This window comes from Pseudonaja textilis, unplaced genomic scaffold (assembly GCF_049901715.1).
Source record: "Pseudonaja textilis isolate UNSWEBS1 unplaced genomic scaffold, rPseTex1.2 PTEXSCF72, whole genome shotgun sequence".
Taxonomy (NCBI): Eukaryota; Metazoa; Chordata; class Lepidosauria; order Squamata; family Elapidae; genus Pseudonaja; species Pseudonaja textilis.
In genome coordinates this window covers 14,154-36,901 of record NW_028262969.1, presented here as the reverse complement: position 1 = coordinate 36,901, position 22,748 = coordinate 14,154, and the positions used below count along the sequence as shown (strand labels likewise).

Genomic DNA, 22,748 nt, shown 5'->3' with positions numbered 1-22,748 from the left:
CTTTCTCAATGGTATTGTGCTGGCCTGGGCTTCTATGATCGTACTTTTCAGAGTTTCCTGAGATTCTTTAATTGTTTTCCCCTTTAGGATTTTCACCCATGGAATCTTTCCCAAGTTCCCTCTGAGTTTATTAAAATCTGCTCTTTTAAAATCCAAGACTCTGATGTCATTATGTTCTATTGCTTGTGTTTATGTTACGTTGAATTCTAGTATGACATGGTCACTCTCACCCAAGGTTCCTGCAGTCCAACTATCTCTATCACTTCTTCCCCTGTTTGTAAGAATTAAGTCCAGTATGGCTGTCCCTCTGGTGCCATCCTCTACCTTTTGGACAACAAAGTTGTCAGCTAGGTTGGTTCGGAACTTATTTGATTTCTCACTTGGTGCAAAATTAGTTTTCCAATTCTATCAGGATAATTGAAATCCCTCATTACTATTGTTGTGTGTTTCCTGCATATGTTTATTAGTTGGTTGGAAAAAAGGATATCTATTTTTTCTGCTTGATTGGGTTGCCTATAATATACACCTATGGCCATAGCTTTCTTTTTTCCTTTTATATTGACCTTCATGCATTCTCGGAGGTTTTCATCTTTGGCTTCATGCATTTCTGTAGCAATATAGTCACCCTTTACATACAGTGCAACTCTACCTCCACTTTTATGGGGTCTGGTTTGTTTGTTTTTTGAACAGTTTGTATCCTTCTACCAATATGTTCCATTCATGGGTTTCATCCCACCTAGTTTCTGTTATTGCAACTATATCATATCTACCTTCATGTATTCATAGTTTGAGTTCACCCTGTTCCTCAGACTTTGTGCATTTGTATATAGGCACTTGAGATCTTTATGTCTTTTTTTTTGAAAATTTTATTTGGGTTTTCACACACAAAAAAACATAATACAAATAAAACATCTTTTTTTGCAAATAGCATGGTCCTGGGTTACACTTCTTCATGCAGACACAAACTCAATTTCATGCTCACTTTTATGTTCTATTCCATATCTTATTACTGTTTTACATTTTCTACATAGTTTTTCTCCTTTCTTAATTTTCTCAATTTTATTTTAAGTATCTCATATCAATTCAAATCATTATATTTATACTTTTGTCTGTTCTGTTTCAATTTCATATTTTCTTTTCTCATTACACAAATTTTCTCCTGTAATTACTAATTGGAGTATGACACCTTTATATCTTTTAATTTTATCCATTCAACTCTTAGTTAAGCTTCAATATATACCTTGAGGTTATAACATTCAATATAACACATAACTTCCAATTGAATTCTGCTTGGTATATTCTTAAAATAAACACTATATTCTTAAAAAGTGATTATAAATATATGTAATTAAAACACTCATTACAATTCGGTTCTATCATTAATATTCATTAAAGCCTTAACATCTTGAACATTTCAATTATATATCATACTTCCTTGGGAACACTTATAAGTTTTCCATAATTAATTTTTTCCCCTATTTATCTTCCTTTATATTTTGTAAAACATTAAATAATTAAAACGTTCCCATCCTTTCCTAATTCAATTCTCTCATTCATTTTATTTCATTTATTTATTAACAAACGTTTCACTAGATTACAATCACTATTTTATCCATCATTTTAATCATACATTGTTTCATATTTTCTAAAATTATTTCTATTTCTAATATAACAATACTATTTTATGTACCTTTGCAGAATCCCTTTTTCAATTAAATTTTCACCCATTATCTCTAAATAGGCCCTTTTTCTCCATATCTTGTTTCTGTCCTTTATAACTTCTTTTTCTTTCCTTCTTCCCTCTCTTCTTCTCCCTCCCCTTTTTATCCCCTTTTCTCTCTACTTCTAATTCTCTCTTCTGTATTCCGCTCTTCTGTTGCTTTCTAATATTATACTTATTTTTCAAGCTATTCTTCCTTTTCTTGGTCATTTTTTCAAATCTTAAAGTTTTCATTCTCTTTCCCCCCACATAAAATTACTTGTTCATAAAAGATGGCTTCTTCTTTATCCCAGTCTTCTTGTTCTGCAGGCCTTTCTTGTTGTTCCTCATAGTTCCAGATCTCCATTTCTAAGAATTGAAATACAAAGCCAAAAGAACCTCTCCCTTCTTGTGCATCTTCTTTCTACTTTTTAAGTTCCATTTTCAGTTCATCTAGAAGTAGTGCCATTTTAAACACTTTTAAACAACTATCCAATTGATTTTAGTCATACAAGTGCAATAACCAAAAATCCAGAGATCACCAAATAATCCAAATACTCCCAAGCTGTTTCTTCATGCTTCTTTTTTTCCACTTTCTCTTTCTGGGGTTCTACTATTTTGTTGCCAAGTTTCAGTTAAAACGTATCTTTTAGAAGTCTTGTTAAGGTTTTACTGTAAATTCCTTTTAATTCCAGGAAGTCTCCTCCCTTTTTTTCAGATCCTGCCCTTTTTTTTCTTTTTCTCTCCTTTCCTGCTTTTAAAAGGTTTTAAATATGGAGAAATTTTTATTATCCCTTTGACATTTTATTTTCAGTTTAAATGCCTATTGATGTCAAAGTGGATTTTTTCCCCCAATTTCTTATTTAAATCTCTTAGCTGTCAGTATAGGGAAAGGGAGAGAAGAAAAAAAAACCCAATCCTTTCCGTTTCCTCTCTCCCTCGCTGCTTCAAAGTCTTCTTTGGGAACAATGTTACTTTTTTTTTTAGTTTAAATTCCAGGTACCTTAGTTCTTGCTTTTGCAATTTAACCCGGTCAACCAAAATTTTCTCTTCTTATCTTCCTCCTGCACATTCTTTTCTGGTCGAGTTCTTCTTTGAGGTGGCCATTTCTGACCACCGCTGCAACCGCCTTCGGGAAAGGGAGTAATGGCCAGCTGAAGAGAAGAGATGCAGTTCTCCTCAACCCTGTTGGCAATCTCCCCACCTCTACGGGGTGGCTTAGCCCCAAAACCAGCTGGCTCGGGGTGCTCCAGAGGTGAGCACAGATCGAAACTGTGCACAATTGCGGTTTTGGTCTGTCCGCAAAGAAGCTCAAACCAGGAAGAAGGCGGAGCCATGTCGCTGCAATACAGCTGCAATCTCGGGGCTCCGAGATCGCAGCTGATATCTTTGCCCCTGGTCGGTCCCAATGGACCTAAACTGTCCCGTAGAGACAGTGAGAGTAAGGGGCGCATCCTGTCGATCCCAGGGGCACCGCAAAGTCCCTGGTCGATTCAGGAGAAGCCCTTCTAACATCGGCGGAGAGGCAGCCATTAAGCTGCTGAAGCTGGGACAGCTCCGGAAGGAAGAGACTGAAAGAGAAAGTGTATCGGTTGGGTGAGGACTTTTTTTTTATTACTAATATTCAGGACTTAAGGACACCCTAAAAATGAGAAGAAATCTGTAAGATTTTCGACAAAAGATTTGGACCTCAACAGAATTAATATCTAATATTCAAGAAATAAATATTGAAACAAGTACATGGGCAGACCATGACAATTAAATGGAAAAGACAAAAAAGAAGATCTAGATGGACATTAAATAATACTATTTTAAAGGAAAAAGACTTCACACAATGGATGGAGAAAGAATTGGCCTTCTTCGGTGAAAATAAAAAAGAAGATACTTCAATACAGAATGTTTGGGATACAATGAAGGCATATGCGAGAGGATTAATAATAGACTATACAAAGAAAAAGAACATTAGGAAGAGGCAAACTATCAAAGCTTTAGAAGATGATCACAAAAAACTGGAAAAAGAATTACAGAAAATGCCACAGAAAAAAGATATTAAAATTAAAATGGACATAATTAAACATAAAATGGGTCAGATAGAGAAAGAAGAATTGGCACAAAAAATTAGAAGTGCTAAACAGAACTATTTTGAAGATGCAAATAGGCCAGGTAGATGGTTAGCATACAAACTGAGAAAGGAGAAAGAAGCAAGGAAAATATTACAGTTAATAGACGATCAAGGCAAATGTGCTATGGTAATAAGGAGAAAAAGGCAATTATCCGAGACTTTTATGGACAACTATATAAACAAGAGGATATTGATGAGGAAAAAATTAAACAGTATTTACAAAATGCTAACCTACCTAAGATACCTAAAGAGACTGAAAAAATGTTAGAAAGTACTATAACAATGATGGAACTAACCGAAGCACTCCACAGACAGAATAATGGAAAAGCACCAGGTCCAGATGGGCTTCCGGCAGAATTTTATAAAACACTACAAGAATCATTGAGCATTCCATTGCTAGAAGTCATGAATGAAGTTATGTCAAATAAGAAGATACCTAAAACATTGTCAGAAGCTTACATTACACTTATTCCAAAAGAAGGGGCCGATCCATTACAAATCAAGAACTATAGACCTATTTCTTTATTGAATGCAGATTATAAAATCTTTGCTTCAATTTTGGCAGAAAGGCTTAAAAAATATTTAAATAATTTTATTCATCCTGATCAGAAGGGATTTCTGCCAAAGAGACAAATCAAAGACAATATGAGAGTAATTCTGGACACGCTGGAATATTATGAGGTGCACCCTGAAAAACAAATGGCTTTGATATTCCTAGATACCAAAAGGCATTTGATAATGTGAATTGGAGATTCATGTTTTTTTGTTATTGGAACAGATGGGCTTTGCTAGAAAATTTATTCAAGTAATAGAAGCCATATATAATAAACAAATGGCAAAAGTAATGATAGAGGGAGATTTTACAGACTCTATTAACATAAGAAAAGGCACAAGACAAGGATGTCCATTATCACCTTTGCTATTTGTATTGACTTTGGAAGTGTTGAATAGAAATATTAGAGAGGACCAAAATATAAAAGGAATGAAAATCAAAAAGGAGGAATTTAAACTACAAGCCTTTGTGGATGATTTGGTCTTCATTCTGGAAGACCCTCTAGAGACAGCTTTAAAACTATTGGAAAAGATAGAGACGTACGGTGAGATGGCTGGTTTGAAAATAAATAAAGATAAAACAAAGATTCTGACAAGGAACATGTTATTAAGACAAAGAGAAGAATCGGCACATCTATTGAAAATTCAAGTCACAAATAAGGTTAAGTATTTGGGGATATATTTGACATCAAGATGTACTACATTGAAAGAGAATAACTATATTAAACTCAAACAGCAGCACTTGATCTGAAGAAATGGGAAAACCTACAACTGTCATTAATAGGCAGAATTTCAACAATCAAGATGAATATTTTACCCAGAATTTTATATTTGTTCCAAACAATACCAATTAGGCTTGGCAAAGATTATTTTGAAGACTTAAATAAAATCGTGTTGAAGTATATATGGCAAGGCAAGAAAGCGAGAATAAAATTAAAACTTTTACAAGATGCTAGAATTAGAGGAGGATTCGGCCTTCCTAATTGGGAGTTGTATTATCAAGCTGCAAATTTGATGTGGGCCAAAGAATGGATAACATTAAGAAAGACTAGATTGTTGACACTAGAAGGACATGATTTATTACTGGGCTGGCATGCTTTTCTGTGGTATAAGGAAACTAAAATGCAGGGCTATTTTAGAAGGCATAATATACGGGAGTCTTTATGGTTAAACTGGGAGAAAATTAAGAGAAAATGTTATTTGAAAATCCCAGTCTGGCTATCAACTATTGAAGCCTTTTCTTATCCTATAATATATGAGAAGGAACAAATAGTTAGATATGGGGAAATATTGGATGAAAAGGGTGAACTTAAAACAATGCAAAATCTAGAAGAACAAGGCATAAAGATGAATTGGTTTTCATATGCGCAAATACACTCAAGGTATGTTAAAGATTCTAAAATAGAGGGATTCTATGATAAATTGACTGACTTAGATAAGATTTTGACAGGTACTGTTGAAAAAGTGATTAAAAAATTATATGGTTATTTACTGGAAATTAAACTAGAGGAAGAACAAGTTAAAGAAACAATGATTGTTTGGGGGAAGAATTTTGGATATGGGATTGATTTAGAGAAATGGCAAAAATTGTGGTCTCAAAATTATAAAATGACAATGTCAACAACATATAAAGAAAATCTGTATAAGATGTTTTACAGGTGGCATTTCCCCCTGACAAGAATAGCAAGAATGTTCAAGAATAAATCTGAAAAATGCTGTAAATGTCATCAGATACCTGGTTCATATGTGGTGGACTTGTGAGGACGCTACAAAATATTGGACTAAAATTCGCATGGGTTGGTAAAAATGACAAAGAAACATATAGATTTAAAACCAGAGATTTTTTTATTGGGAATCTTACCTGATACATACAATAAAAATTTGAAATGATTGTAAATGTATTAACAGCAGCTAGGATTGTATTTGCTAAAAATTGGAAGAGTGAGAAAATACCATCACAGGAAGAAATTATTAAGAAAATATTGGAATGTGCTGAAATGAGTAGATTGACATTTGAAATTAGAGAACAAGAAGATAAACAATTCTATGAAGTTTGGGACCTTTTTTATCAATGGCTAGATAATAAAATACAATAATAGAATATTTAGAACTTTAGGAAACAATGAATACATATTTCTTTTTTTTTCTTTGATACTATTTTTATAAAATTTTATTAAGATAGATTTGGTATGACTTTATGATTTGCTATAAAATAAATCAAGTAAACTATAGTTATCTCATTAAAGTATGAATCAATACAATTATAGTCAAATTATTGTTTAATAATGATATCAGGCTACATAATTGTTGATTGACAATATGAGCTATTATGTAATATAACAACAATGGAGACTATGAAATGGATGCACACAAAAAAGTGGTAAACCAACTGATACACTGTCTGTAAACTCATGAAGGAAAGGATGATGTTTTTATGTTTTATGTGTTTTTGTTTGTTGTTAAAATTAATAAAACTGTTTTTTTTTAAAAAAGAAGAAGCTCAAACCGGAAGTTGAGATCTTTATGTCTGATGCTGTGTTTACTGTCTACACAACCTATGTTGTGCCTGCCTGCCCCTACTTTCTTACCACCTGTTTGATTAATGCACATGGTATGGCACTCATTATTAAATGCTTGGTTTTTCTTGACAGCAAGGTTGATAATCTTACCTGCATAAACATCTATGTTACATGCACTTGTATCCTTATTAATTTTAGGTTGCTGGGGACAGAAATTAATTCTCTGTCCCTGCTGTTCAGTTTAAATGTTTATCCAGAAAATCTGTGAATTTAATACCAAGTATCTCAGTCCTTTTCTTTGAAGGATGCAAACCATCTCTTTTGAACAGTTTTTCATTGGACCAGCTGCAGACATCCTGACTAAGAAAACCAAAGCCTTCCCTTTTACACCACTCCTTTAGCCACACATTAAACTCTGCTACACATTGGCCCTTCCCTTTTTGTTCCTTGTATACTGGTAGAACCTCTGAAAAGATAAGCCTACAGCCCATGCTACTAAGTTCATACCCCAAGCTCTGGCAGTCTTTCTGCACAGAAAGTACATCCTTCGGGGATAGATCATTTGTACCAAGATGTATTATTGCATCAACAACACAGTCCTTGCTGGCATTCTTGCCTCTCTTAAGAATACGCTTCTTGTCTCTGCTGGCAGTAGCACCTGGCAGACACCTGACCTCTTTCAAAACCTCCGTATCCTTTCCTAAATTTACATCCCTTATAATTGAGTCCCCAACCAGAAGGTGGCTTCTCTTTTTGGATGCCTTGCTCTTCTTGTGTGACTGATGCGTAATACCTGATTCACACTTTCTCCTTTCCCAAGTAAGTTCTTCTAGGACTATGTTCCCCAGCTTATTTGAGTTATCATTGTCACAACTCCCTTGACCTGTCACTTTAGTGTCCCTATTAAGGTCAGCAAGGGCACTGTATCTGTTACGCTGGGACACAGCAAAAGCTTTGTGTTTATGGACCACAGCTCTCACCCTGCCAGATCCCACGGTTGTCCATACTGCCCTTTTCCTGTAGGATCTTTGTGGTAGTGGGTGATGGTAGCATGGCAGCTCAATAGATGCCTGGATTGGGCACCTAATTTCTGCTTGGAGAGCACAGATTAGAGATTCTAGATAGGTAATCTGTCTGTGTAGACTGGTAATTTTTTTACAAAGAGGACAGTATCCAAATTTGAAAAGAGTAGTGTAAAAGACTGCTGCAAAACAAGTATTACACTGAGCTAAGCCGGTGTCAAGCCTGAAATTGACATGTGTAGCCATTTTAGTTTGTCTTAGTATATATTCTTTTTCTTATTTTATCTGGCAGTAATGTGGGGAAGGGTTTCAGACTTGACACATTCCTAAGGGGGGAGGAGCAGAGATAAAGAGTGTTATGGCTAGGTAATCTTCTTGTGGGAAACGAGCTGTCCATGCTTGGGCCCCTGGAGGTGGAGATTTATGACATCAAGCAACGTTGAATGACTTCTATTGGAGAATGTGACTTTTGGGAGGTGTTTCTAACTTCTAATATTGTGGGGTAATTCCGGGTTGGGTCGGTTCTGAAATTATGAAGGACTTTGCCAATTTGATGCTTTCCTAAATAAAAGAAATATTTTTGAAGATGGACTTTGTTATTTTCTTTTAAAATGGATTTCATCACTTGGAACCTGACAGCCAGTAATTTTAAAATAAAATCAAATAACAATCTCAAGTACATTAACCCTGAATGTATTATTGGTATTTTTAGTTTATAGTTATATGATTCGTGCGCTGTTAGGCACGCGGGCTGCTAGCTTTCTCCTTTGCACTCACTCTCTGCCTCCCTCACAAGCAGCCAGCAGCTCCTCCCAACAGCCTCTGTGACAGAGGTGGAATTCAGCAGGTTCTGACCAATTCCGGAGAACCAGCAGCAGAAATTTTGAGTAGTTCGGAGCACCAGCAAATCCCACCTCTGACTGGAGATTTTACAGAATCCTTCCCTTGCCACACCCACCAAGCCACGTCCACAGAACCGGTAGTAAAAAAGATTGAATCCCACCACTGTTCTGTGAAGTTGAAATCCAATGGAAGCAATTCAAACTGCCTCTCTGCCCAGTTTTACTAAGTTACCTACAGGATTCATTTAACAGATGTGGCAAGAAAAGTAGTAAAATGGAGCAAAAGTCACTTAACAACAGACTTGACTAGCAACATATATTCTGGGATCAATTGGAGTTATAAATTGAGGACTGTTAAGTTTGAGCAATGAGAGGCTGAACCAGAGCATGAGTGCAACAGTACTTTATTTTACAAATAAAGGGCTGACCGTGCTTGCCAAGCCTGGAACTGGCTCGCAGCAATCAGCAGCCAGTTGGACCCCGCAGCCTGCTTTTATAGCTGGCTGCTGGGGAGAACTGACCAATGGGAATGGGGGAATAACGCCCACACAAGTGAGTGGACCTGAGTGAGAACTCCTTGAGTCCTCAGGACATAACACCCTTCCCCCAGATGCGAACACGCATAGTCCTTGAGGTAGATGGGGGTTTGTGTTGGCGCCCGGAGCGGCGCAACTCGGGAACATTGTCTGACTGTTCGGTATCAGTCTGTGACGGTTGAGCTGGCATAGTGTCGCCAACACTCTCTCTGGACTGGGCATCCTCGGAAACCACCGGGTTGGTTTCTGGAGTCAAACTCTCGTGGGTTGGATCCGGTTGATCAACTCTCTGGGCGCTGTTGTCCGAGTTTGGGCTGACCGGAATGACCGCTGGCGCAGACTGGTCACTGGGTGCGGTGTGGCTGTGTGGCAGATGGGACGGTTCCCCTTCGACTGGAGACTCTGGATTCCTGTTTGCGAGGTTGCTGAGGCGCCTTCTGAGTTGGTCTATGTGTCTCCTCCAGACGCGACCATCCTCCAGCCTGACTCTATATGATCTCGGCCCGGTGACGGCGATGACCTCGCCCGGAATCCAAAGTGGGTCCCCAGCGAAATTCCTTGCGAATATCGGCTCCTGTAACATAAAATGTCTAACCCCGAAGTGGAAGCGAGGGGAGAGTCAGGGCAGTATTGTGGGTGCAGTCTATCTAATACAGTCCTCAGGCGCCGGCCCATCAGAAGTTCCGCTGGGGACTTATTGGTGACTGCACAGGGGGTTGAGTGCTGGCTCATCAGGAACCGTGAGAGTTTGTGGTGCCAGTCATCTCTGCCAAACCTAGCGAGGGCCTCTTTGGTGGTCCTGACGGCCCTTTCAGCCAACCCATTACTCGCAGGGTGAAATGGGGCTGTGAAAATGTGGCGAATGCCTAGGTTGGCTGCAAAACGGCTGAATTCTACTGATGCGAACTGTGGGCCATTATCGGAGACCAAGGAGTCGGGTAGTCCATGGGTAACGAACAGGCGCGTTAACACGTTGGTGATTGCTAGTGTGGTGGTCGTAGGTGGCCTTTGAAAGCTCTAAAACTGACAAAGAACTTGCCTCTGCCGATCACGGGAATGGCCTTCCCCTGGTAGTCCTTCAGACCGAACTGGCATCTCTGAAGCCGGGTAGTAGATAGGCTGGGGTGGAGTCTCTTGAGGGTGTTCCACGAGATTATTGAGAGCGCTGACCCTGTGTCAACCTCCATGTGGCACGGTTTACCTTCTAGGGAAACGGAGAGAGAAATTTTACTAACAGAGTGGCAAGTACGCCTGGCAAGGCGGTGCGTGCGACAGTTTAATACTTGCCTCTGTGGTCCCGAGTGCGAGGACGGGGGTCTTTGTGCAGCGCTTTGGGGGGCTTGGCAGACTCTCGCAATGTGCCCCCTCTTATGGCAGTTGTTGCAAACGGCTCCTTTAAACTTGCAGGTGGCCCTTTGATGTGATCCCCCACAGGTTAGGCACAGGGTGATGTGCTTGGGTGGACCGGTGTATTCTTGTTTGGCCCCTACCTGCGACCGTCTGTCATTGGTGAGGCGATGGACATCGTTCTCATCGTTGTGGCCTTCCTCCGCTTCCACCTCTTCGGAATGGACTGGGAACGCTGCTAGCTTGGCGCTTGGGCCCTGAATTTCGGTGGCTGAGTTTGTTGCTAGCTCGGCTGCTAGGGCCTCCTCTACCGCTTGCGCGAGGTTGAGGTCTTTTTTAGCTAGCAGTCGCCTCTGTAGGTTGAGATCCTTGACCCCACAAACCAATTGATCGAGGAGCATGTCCTCCAGGTATGTTCCAAACCCGCAGTGCAGGGCTGCTGTTCTGAGGGCGGCCATGTATTGGTTGATGGTCTCCTTACTTGATTGCTTCCTCATTCGGAACGTGAACCTCCTGGCGATTTGTGAAGGCCTGGGAGCATAGTGGTTTGTGAGGATCTCAAGCAACTCGGACCACGGAACGTTTTTAATTCTCTCGGCGCCACGAGTGCTGCAGCGGTATCGTAAACGGTGGCTCCGCAGTAGATTAGGAAATAGGATTTTTTCCGATGCTCTCCCGCATCCGACAGGCCGACCGCATCGATGTAATGATTGAAACGGTTCTTATACGATTCCCACTTCTCTTCGTCTGGTTTAAACGCCGGGAATACTGGATTGGAACCCATGGTGCTGGAACGGCTGGGCTACCTGCGGGAGAAATCTCTCTGGGACTACGAACGCTCGTGAGTTACTAGTGATATCAGCTCTGGAGAGGTTTTTGCTACCCTCTCTTTCTCTCTCTCTGGGTTACCACGTTGGCTGCTAGCCGTTGGAGGTGTCTTGATTCGCGCCAAAAAGTGGGCGTTAGTGACTCTCTACAGCGCTGTGCTGTGATTCCTACTGGCTCGAAATTCAAATGACACCCGTTTGAATTTCGCCAAATGCAGAGCGGCTGCGCCCTTCCCCCCCCCCCCCCCCCCCCCCCCCCCCCCCCCCCCCCCCCCCCCCCCCCCCCCCCCCCCCCCCCCCCCCCCCAAACCCCAAACCCCCCAAAAAACCTCCCCCCCCAACCCCCCCCCCCCCCCCCCCCCCCCAACAATCAAAAAAAAAAAAAAAAACAAAAAAAAAAAAACAAAAAAAAAAAAAAAAAAAAAAAAAAAAAACCCCCCCCCCAAACCCCAACCCCACCCCCAACCCCCCCCCAACCCCCCACCCCCCCCCCCACCCCCCCCCCCCCCCACACAACAAAAAAAAAAAAAAAAAAAAAAAAAAAAAAAAAACCCCCAACACAAAACAAAAAAAAAAAAAAACCCCCCCCCCCCCCACAAAAAAAAAAACCCCCCCCCCTTCAACATCCCTTTCCCCCCCCCCTGCTCCCATGTATTGATCCTTCTATAGCAGGTAAGAGCATTACTCCTTGAAAAGCTCTTACCACACTTCATGCCCTCATATGGTTTTTTCCCCCCATTTATGGATCTTTTTATCGGAAGTGAGATCACAATTCCTTCAAAATCCTCTCACAGTGCATACATTTATATGGCCTCTCACCGGTGTGCATCCTTTTGTGAGAATTAAGACTACTGTTACAAGCAAAGGTCTTTCCACACTCTATGCATTGATATGGCTTTCTCCTGCGTCAATCCTTTTATGGGTGGTAAGAGCAGAATTCCACCTAAAACCCTTTCCACATTCCACACATTTATATGGCTTCTCTCCTGAGTGGATCTTCTTGTGAGAATCAAAATATCTGCTACAACTAAAGCTCTTTCCACACTCCATGCATTCATCAGGTCTTTCTCCGTTGTGGTTCCTTTGATGTCTTCTAAGAGATTCATAAAAACCGAAGGTTTTTCCACACTTCATGCATATGGCTACTCCTGTGTATGATAACAGATAATCAGATAATCAGAGGAAGGGACCTTCTAGATCATCTAGTCCTACCCCCAGCCCAAGCAGGACACCCTACACCATTTCTCACAGATGGTGGTCCAATCTCTTCCAGTCTCAACTGATGACGCTCACACAACTTCCGAGGGCAAGCTGTTTCATTTGTTGATTGTTCTGTCAGAAAGTATCTTATTCCTAGGTTAAATTTATCCTTGTTCAGTTTCCTTCCATTATTCCTTGTCTAGCCTACAGGTGCTTTAGAAAATACCTTGCCCCTTCCTCTCTGTGGCAGCCCCTCAAATATTGGAAGACTGCTGTCATGTCTCCCCTGTTCATTCTCTTCACTAGACTAGCCAAGCCCAGTTCCTGTAATGGCTCTTCATATGGATAGTTTTATGGTGAATCAGAGCATATTTCCTACTAAAGCTTCTTCCACACTCCATGCATCGATATGGCTTCTCTCGGTGGTAGGATTCCATTTTTTTTACTACCGGTTCTGTGGGCGTGGCTTGGTGGGCGTATCAGGGCGTGGCGTGGCTTGGTGGGTGTGGCAGGGGAAGGGTACTGTAAAATCTCCATTCCCTCCCTACCCCACTAACCTGCTTTCCAGCTCCATTCTCTTGTGCAGGACAACAAAAGAAGACCCAGCTGATCATCTGGGACTCGGGAGGCAGATAATAGATTGGAGTGGGGCCAGTCAGAGGTGGCATTTGCCAGTTCTCCAAACTACTCAATATCTCCGCTACCGGTTCTCCAGAGCTGGTCAGAACCTACTGAATACAACCTCTGGTCCTCAGTTTATAATTGCAATTGATCCCAAAATTTCTGTTGCTTAGCAACACAGTTCTTAAGTGACTTTATACCCCATTTTACCACTTTTTTTACATCTGTTAAGGGAATCCGATAGGTAACTTAGTAAAACTATTAAGTGAATCTGGCTTCCCCATTGGCTTTGCTTGTCAGAACGCAAAAAGTGATCACACAACCCTGGGACATGGCGATTGTCATAAATATGACTCAATTGTCAAGCATTTGAAGTTTCCTCAGGTGACCATGGGTATTCTGCAACGGTGATAAGAGTGAAAATGGCCATGAGTCACTTTTTTTCAGTGCTGTGTAACTTTGAACAATCACTAAATGAACTTTTATAAAGACTCTTTATAGTTATCAAAAATCTCAGGGAAGGACCATTTGAGTAAAAATCCAAATAAATTGGAGTCCTTTTTAGATGTGCATCCATAAAATGCTGTTCTAGTGCAAACCACAACAAGGTGGATCCATAACCCTGCTTGTGGTTTTTCCAAGTTCAAATAGTTCAAAGGCCTTATTTGCACATGGAAATATTCCTGATTGTTTTACATAAGAGAATAGAATAGAATTCTTTATTGGCCAAGTGTGGTTGGACACAGAAGGAATTTGTCTTGGTGCAAATATTCCCAGTATACATAAAAGATACATTCATCAAGAATACTAACGTACAACACTTAATGATAGTCATAGGCAGGGGTGGGATTCTACCGGTTCAGCCTGGTTGTATAGAACCGGTTGTTACCGTTACCGTTAGTTCGGAGAACTGGAAAATTGGGCCTCTGGTTGGCCCTGCCCCTCCCCTCCCGCTTCTCCACTGCCTGCCCCTCAGTCCTTATCATGCATGCATGACATTGCACCCATGCACGACACTGCTGCCTGCAGCCTGTTCTCGCATACCAGCCATTGCTGCCTGCCTTCCGCTGCGGCCCTGCCTTTATTGATCTTCCCTGGGTGTGTGAGGCTCTGCAAGCCCCGGTCGCCTTCCCCCTACCACTTGCCTTTTGCCACTGCCACTGGCTGCCTTTCCCCTCCCACTTGCCCTTTGCTGCTGCCACCGGTCGCTTTTCCCCCCCACTTGACTTCCGCCAAGGAACATGTGGAGAGGCTAGTATAGGATCCGGCCAGGTGAGAAGGCGAGAGAGCGCAGCCCTCTTGGTACGGAGAAAAATCGTGCGTCTCCCCATATTCCTCTCTCTGTGAGGAGCACCTTTAAACTTAGCGTGCTTCACAAATGTGGAGGAGGTGATGAGGGTGCTCAAGGACAAAGCAATATGTGGAGATGCACAGCTTTTCTCCGTGCTGAGCTGCTCTGTCCGGCCAGGCACCTGCTCCCTGCTCTGCAGATCCACTGCTGGCTTTAGGAGCGGTGCTGAGCCAAGCCCTCACCCCGGGAGAAGTACCTGCAAACCGGTGCTGTGCTCTTGGCCTCTGAATGGGGTGAGCCAGCCCTCTCCTCGGGGGAAACCTGCAGCAACATGCGGGCAGAGGCAGCCCGGTGTGAGGTGGTGACCCCGAGGTCGGACCTGAAGTTTGTCGGCCTTTGGGGAAAGCAGAGCTCCGGTTCCCGGTTCTGGCTGCTCCTTGGAAGCCTTGGGCCCCGAGCTACGGCAGCTCCCTGTCGCAGTAATGAAGGGCAGAGCGAGCGCACAGGGGGTTGTTTGTGCGGGAAGTGCCTTTGGGAAGATTTCCGCAGGTCAGCCAGAGAAAGAAAGGGAAGATCTGCTAATAAAATGAGTCACTGGTCTGCTACGGACATTGGGGGCCTGGGATGCATGCATCCGTTGAAAGTCTTTCTAATTTTTGTTTCTACAGCTGCAATTTTGGTTTCATTTTATCTTATGTCAATAAGCAAATACCTCAAAGAGTCACTTAAGGAAAAACAGATCACTATTATGAACTTATCCTTCTACTGTGGTAGCTGGCAATGGAAATGACTTGATAGCCTGTAATCAATTTTGACTTCTACATGGCCTGCATTTTCTACTACTTTGTGTAGATCAGGGCTCTCCAAATTTGGCAACTTTAAGACTTGTGGCCTTCAACTCCCATAGCTGGCTGGAGAATTCTGGGAGTTGAAGTCCGCAAGTCTTAAAGTTGCCAAGTTTGGAGACCTCTTCTGGACTAGATTATCAAGGAAGAGAATAACATGCAGCAGATGCCTAGCAAAATTTAGTAATACTGCAGATTGGCTGTTTACATTGAAATCAGGTGCAAGATAGTGATGGTAGCTAAATTATTGGGCAGTTTAGTTTGGTTATTTATTTCAGTAGGCTGATTTTAGAAATCTAAACAGGATCAGACCTGGTAAGTACCTGGCTGGGAACCCAACACAAAGTAGATGTGGGGAGGAATGGGGTTGGAAAGGAAAGAAGGAAGATGGGATAAGATAACTTTTATTGTCATTTTTTTAACTGTAATTACACTGACAAACATTAAAAGCAAAATATATATACATAACCATACAGATACGTAACAGACATATGTACATGTTACACGCACAAAAAAAATCATTGCCCATTATGAATAGATAGCAGAAAGGAAGAGTATTGGATACATATACACAAATGTGTGTGAAAAAAACTGCAAAGAAATAGGATTATAAAAAACCAGCTTCCAATCTTAGCAGTTATAGGTGAGAGAGAGAAAGAGAAATGAGAAACAGAGAGGGGGGGAAAGAGAAAGAGAGAGTGAGGGGGAGAAAGAAAGAGATACCAGTTTAAAAGAAAATAGAAAAATGCCACTTTGACTGTTTAAGGTTGCAGACCCCTGGGTTAGGCAAACACCATGGTTCTTGAGTGAACCTTGTGGTCATTAAGCAAACACTGGTTGTTAAACAAATCCATTTCCCCCAATGGGCATTTTTAACTGGAAACCCGAAGGAATTGTTGGAAATTGGCAAAAAAACATAGCAAACCTCAGTCACAAGACTGTGTGGGATATTATTTTTAATTCATTAAAAAGAATTTTAAAAAAAACTTATTATTATTTTTTTTTTTAAAAAAATTTTATTGGTTTAAAAAAAAAAAAAAAAAAAAAAAAAAAAAAAAAAACAATCCAAACTCCTTTTTATACAATCCAAACTTATATATCCTCATATTATTGAAAGAAAAAAAAAGATTTGACTATACTTTTATTCAATCATGCCTTATGAGATAACTATAATTTAAGTAATTTATTCTATAACAAATCATATAATCATACCAATTCTATCCTAAAAAAAAAGAAAAAAAACACTTTATAAATGTAATGTCAAATAGCAAAAGAAAAGAGAAAAAAGAAGTCAATAATATTCCTTATTACCTAACATTCTAAATATTCTATTTTTGTATTTCATCATCCAGCCATTGATAGAAAAGGTCCCAAATTGTATAAAATTGTTTATCTTCTTGCTCTCTAATTTCAAATGTCAATCTACTCATCTCAGAACATTCCAATATTTTCTTAATAACTTCCTCCTGCAATGGAATTTTCTCATTTTTCCAATTTTTTGCAAATACAATCCTAGCCGCAGTTAATACATTTACAATCAAGTATTTCAATTCTTTACTATAAACATCTGGTAAGAAAAGCTCCGGTTTCAAATCTATATGTCTCTTTGTCATTTTTTCCAACCACATGCGGATTTTAGTCCAATATTTTCTAGCATCCTCACAAGTCCATTTATTCCATTTGAATTAAAAACAATTTCAATTAAACCCAATATATTTAAATTGAATTTAGAGATTTCCTCATCATCATATCATAGAAAGACAAAATAGCAATTGCTACAGCACTTAAAACTTATATACTGCTTCATAGCGCTTTACAACACTCCATAAATGGTTTACAGAATCAGCATATTGCCTCCAACAATCTGGGTCCTCATTTTACCTCATTGTTCTGGGTCTCAGAACAGCGGAAGGTTCAATCAACTTTGAGCCAGTCAGAATCGAACTCCTGGCAGTCAGCGGAATCAGCTTCCAATACTGCATTGTAACCACTGCACCACCTTGGCTTCAAAAAGTGTCACACAGATTTCATTTCTCATTCTGGTTTTTTTTAGAGGAATTCATCATTCTGAAATTGTTTTCACATGATATGTTGATATATATGTGATCTTCTTCTATGGCTTTTGGTTGAATTATGTTGAATTCCCAGACAGGTAGTCCTCAACTTAGAACAGTTCATCTACTACTGTTTGAAGCTAGAATGGTACTGAAAAAAGTGTCTTACGATCATTTCCCACACTTATGACTGTTGAAAGATGGTCACATGATTTACATGAAGATGTTTGACAAGTCACTCACATTTATGACAGTTGCAGTGTTCTGGGGTCACGTGATCACCTTTTGTAACCTTCCAACTGGAGTCAGAAGCAAAATCAATGGAAAAGCCAGATTCAATAATAATAATGTTATTGCAGTGATTCACTTAATGTGGCAAAAGTTGTAAAATGGAGCACCACTCACTTAACAACTGTTTTGCTTAGAAATAGGAATTTGGGGATCAACAACAGTAATAAACCTGTATTTCTATTGAACCTCTTCCCATACTTCCTTTATTGATATGGTTTCTCCTGCATGTTGGCAAGTATAGAGCTTTACTTCTTGCAAAGCTCTTTCCACACTCCATGCATTCATATGGTTTTCCCTCCTGTATAGATTCTTTCATGGGAAGTGAGATCACAACTCCTTTTAAAGCTCACTCCACACTGCACACATTTATTTAGATGGCTCCTCTCCTGCATGGATCCTTTTATGGGAATTCAGATTACTGCTACAATGAAAAGCCTTTCCACATTCCACACATTTGTATGGCTTCTCTCCTGTGTGGATCCTCTTGTGGGTATTAAGATTACTGCTACAAGTGAAGTTGTTTCCACATTCTATGCATTTATAAGGACTTTCTCATTTGTGACTCCTTTGATGTCTTATAAGAGAGCTATTAACAGTGAAGGTCTTTCCACACTCTGTGCACTGATATGGTTTCTCTCCTGTGTGGATCCTTTTGTGGACATTAAGACTACTGCTATAAGTAAAACTCTGTCCACACTCCATGCATTTATAAGGTCTTTCTCCATTGTGACTCCTTTGATGTCTTATAAGACAGTTATTAAAAGTGAAGGTCTTTCCACACTCTGTGCACTGATATGGTTTCTCTCCTGTGTGGATCCTTTTGTGGAGATTAAGATTACTGCTAGAACTAAAGTTCTTTCCACACTCCATGCATTTATAAGGTCTTTCTCCCTTGTGACTCCTTTGATGTCTTATAAGAGAGTTATTAAAAGTGAAGGTCTTTCCACACTCTGTGCACTGATATGGTTTCTCTCCTGTGTGGATCCTTTTGTGGAGATTAAGATTACTGCTATAAGTAAAACTCTGTCCACATTCCATACATTTGTATGGCTTCTCTCCTGTGTGGATCCTCTTGTGCGCATTAAGACTACTGCTACAAGTGAAGCTGTTTCCACATTCCACACATTTATATGGCTTCTCTCCTCTGTGGATCCTGTTGTGGGAATTAAGTTTAATGCTACAAGTAAAGGTCTTTCCACATTCCATGCATTTATAAGGTCTTTCTCCTTTGTGACTCCTTTGATGTCTTGTAAGAGAGTAATTAAAACAGAAGGTCTTTCCACACTCTGTGCATTGATACGGTTTCTCTCCTGTGTGGATCCTTTTGTGGAGATTAAGACTACTGCTATGAGTAAAACTGTGCCCACATTCCATACATTTGTATGGCTTCTCTCCTGTGTGGATCCTCTTGTGCGCATTAAGACTACTGCTACAAGTGAAGCTGTTTCCACATTCCACACATTTATATGGCTTCTCTCCTGTGTGGATCCTGTTGTGGGAATTAAGTTTAATGCTACAAGTAAAGGTCTTTCCACATTCCATGCATTTATAAGGTCTTTCTCCTTTGTGACTCCTTTGATGTCTTGTAAGAGAGTAATTAAAAGAGAAGGTCTTTCCACACTCTGTGCACTGATATGGTTTCTCTCCTGTGTGGATCCTTTTGTGGGAATTAAGACTACTGCTAGAACTAAAGCTCTTTCCACACTCCATGCATTTATAAGGTCTTTCTCCTTTGTGACTCCTTTGATGTCTTGTAAGAGAGTAATTAAAAGAGAAGGTCTTTCCACACTCTGGGCACTGATACGCTTTCTCTCCTGTGTGATTCCTTTTGTGGCAATTAAGACTACTGCTATAAGTAAAACTCTGTCCACATTCCATACATTTGTATGGCTTCTCTCCTGTGTGGATCCTGTTGTGGAGATTAAGACTACCGCTACAACTAAAGCTCTTTCCACATTCCTTGCACTGATATGGCTTCTCTCCTTTGTGGATCCTCTTATGGGAATTAAGATGACTGCTACAAGTAAACATCTTTCCACATTCCAGGCATTTATAAGGTTTTTCTCGTTTGTGACTCCTTTGATGTCTTGTAAGAGAGTCATTATTATAGAAGATCTTTCCACACTCTGTGCATTGATACGGTTTCTCTCCTGTGTGGATCCTTTTGTGGGAATTAAGACTACTGCTATGAGTAAAACTCTGCCCACATTCCATACATTTGTATGGCTTCTCTCCTGTGTGGATCCTGTTGTGGAGATTAAGACTACTGCTATAAGTAAAACTCTGTCCACATTCCTTGCATTGATGTGGTTTTTCTCCTGTGTGGATCCTTTTGTGGGAATTAAGACTACTGCTGTAAGTAAAACTCTGTCCACATTCCATACATTTGTATGGCTTCTCTCCTGTGTGGATCCTGTTGTGGAGATTAAGACTACTGCTATAAGTAAAACTCTGTCCACATTCCTTGCATTGATGTGGTTTCTCTCCTGTGTGGATCCTTTTGTGGGAATTAAGACTACTGCTAGAAGTAAGGGTCTTTCCACATTCCATGCATTTATAAGATCTTTCTCGTTTGTGAGTCCTTTGATGTCTTGTAAGAGAGTTATTATTAAAGAAGGTCTTTCCACACTCTGTGCACTGATATGATTTCTCTCCTGTGTGGATCCTTTTGTGGGAATTAAGACTACTGCTAGAAGTAAAGCTCTTTCCACACTCCATGCATTTATAAGGTCTTTCTCCTTTGTGACTCCTTTGATGTCTCACAAGAGATTTATTAAAAGTGAAGGTCTTTCCACACTCTGTGCACTGATATGGTTTCTCTCCTGTGTGGATCCTTTTGTGGGAATTAAGACTATGGCTAGAAGTAAAGCTCTTTCCACACTCCATGCATTTATAAGGTCTTTCTCCTTTGTGACTCCTTTGATGTCTCATAAGGGAGTAATTAAAAGTGAAGGTCTTTCCACACTCTGTGCATTGATATGGTTTCTCTCCTGTGTGGATCCTTTTGTGGGAATTAAGACTACTGCTAGAAGTAAAGGTCTTTCCACATTCCATGCATTGATATAGTCTTTTTCCCTCATCGATGTTTCTATGGTTAGGAAGCCAACTGACCCAAGGAAAGCCTTTTTTAATTCCACTTTGTGATTGTTTTGTTTCATAACTGTTTGATTGCATCTGACCTGCAAATTTCCCTTTTTCCTTTTTCAGATGGATTGCATGGCGTTCCTCGTTGCAATTCTTATTCTCTTGCCCAATAAACCCTTCAAAAAGAAAAATGAAAATGAAATGTAGCAAGAAAAGGGAACAATCAAAACTTTTATTCTGAAATTCAGCCAAAGAATCATTAATATATTTTGGCTGCTTTGTAGGCAAACATGAAGATTCCAAACTATGATTTTAGCAAGGACCCAATTGCAAATTTATCCCTACTGATCCTCATATAACAGGATTGGATTACATCACAATGAATCTAAGCCACAACCCTGATCTAAGCTTTGACCTGGGACTATTTCATGGGGCCACAAAGTCCTGAAGTCCATTGGACACGGGATCAGGCTGGGTCAACTACATACCTACCAGCTTTCCAACTTCATTGGAAATCTCATCCCCACTTGTCTGCAGAGCAGAATCTTTGAAAGCGGAGGGGAATTTCGGGATGGCAATAGCTCCCTGCCCTCAATTAGGCTGATGCCAAACTTGGTGCACAAGTGGGCACATCTGAGAGAAGGGAAATCTCACTCAGGACCCGTCCAGTCTTGGTTATAGCAGCTCAGGCCCATCGGGGGGGAGCCAGTGACAACGTTCAGGTATGAATACCGAACCCTGGTAGGCAGAACTTTGCTCAAGAGATGACATCACCCCTATCTGACCCTCAGATTGTCTCTAAAATCTTCTATGGCATGAAATGTTGCATTTTATTACCAGAAAAAGAAAAGCCAATTCCTTTATGTGAAAAGGAATTCTGTACAGTTTTCCAATTTTTCTTTCAATAAATTTCCTTCGTCTATAAATTTACTTTGGTGAAACAGTTATCACACCACGCTAGGAACTGGGTGACTGTGAGTACTAGTTCTTTCTTAGGCATGAATGCTGACTGGGTGACTTTGGGCCAGTCTCTCTCAGCTCAACCCATGTCACAGGGTTGTTGTTGTAGGGAAAACAGCAGGAGGAAGGAATACTGGAGTTGTCCGCTGCTTTTATTATTAGGTACAAAAAATAAAGGCCGGATATAAATAAATAAGTGGTTTTCCCCCAGAAATTACATTTAAGGCTCTCAGACCATACCTGCTCTGCTATCCTGAGCACAGACAGGGTTCTTACCCAGAGAAAACAGATTCCTGGAATTCTCCAGCATGACTTCTCTATGGAGCGCTTTCTGGTCAGCATCCAGTTGAGACCACTCCTCCTTGGAGAAATATACAGCCACGTCCTCAAAAGACACTACACCCTGAACAAGGAAAAAAGGTTGAGGGAAAAACCAAAAAAAAAAAAAACCTACTATATAACAAAAAAAAATTAAAAAAAAAAAAAAAAAAAATTATATTTTTTTTAAAAATAAAAAAAAAAAAAAAAAAAAAAAAAAAAAAACAAAACCAAACAAAAAAAAAAAAAAAAAAAAAAAAAAAAAAAAAAAAAAAAAAACCCCAACCCCCCAAAAAAAACAAAACAAACACAAACCCACCCCCCACCCCCCCACCCAAATACTGAACCTTTAAACCAGCAGACTCCAATCTCTGCTTGCAAAACTGGAAACAGAATACAAGAATTGCCCCAAACACATCCCCTAGAACAGTGATGGCTAACCATTACGTTGTTGCATGCCTGCACCCATAATGCATGTGTGACCCCCTTGTGCTCCCCCACTTCCTGAGCATGTGAACACATCCCCCACATGCGCCCTGCCCCCCGCATATACACACAGACACCCGCAAATCAGCTGGCTAGCGGGAGGCGCACACGTATGCGCAATGGAACTAAGCT

The 22,748-nt window shown here is 40.4% G+C and overlaps 1 protein-coding gene across 1 annotated transcript; it reads right to left on the bottom strand.

Annotated features, from left to right (window-relative positions):
• Positions 1 to 17,657: 17,657 nt before the first annotated feature.
• Positions 17,658 to 22,229, bottom strand: LOC113452883 (uncharacterized). The gene is made up of 2 exons (XM_087919247.1): positions 22,089 to 22,229; positions 17,658 to 21,028 (listed from the first exon to the last, which is right to left on the bottom strand). The coding sequence occupies exons 1-2, from the start codon at positions 22,120 to 22,122 to the stop codon at positions 18,321 to 18,323; spliced, it is 2,742 nt and encodes a 913-aa protein (XP_087775373.1). The 5' UTR covers positions 22,123 to 22,229; the 3' UTR covers positions 17,658 to 18,320.
• Between the last annotated feature and the right edge of the window lie 519 nt (positions 22,230 to 22,748).

Bases quoted from the DNA above. Each gene is read 5' to 3' on its own strand.
- LOC113452883 (XM_087919247.1), bottom strand. From the start codon at position 22,122: ATGCTGGAGAATTCCAGGAATCTGTTTTCTCTGG. The intron at 21,029-22,088 runs GTAAGAACCCTG...TTCTTTTTGAAG, and splicing joins CAGGAATCTGTTTTCTCTGG to GGTTTATTGGGCAAGAGAAT.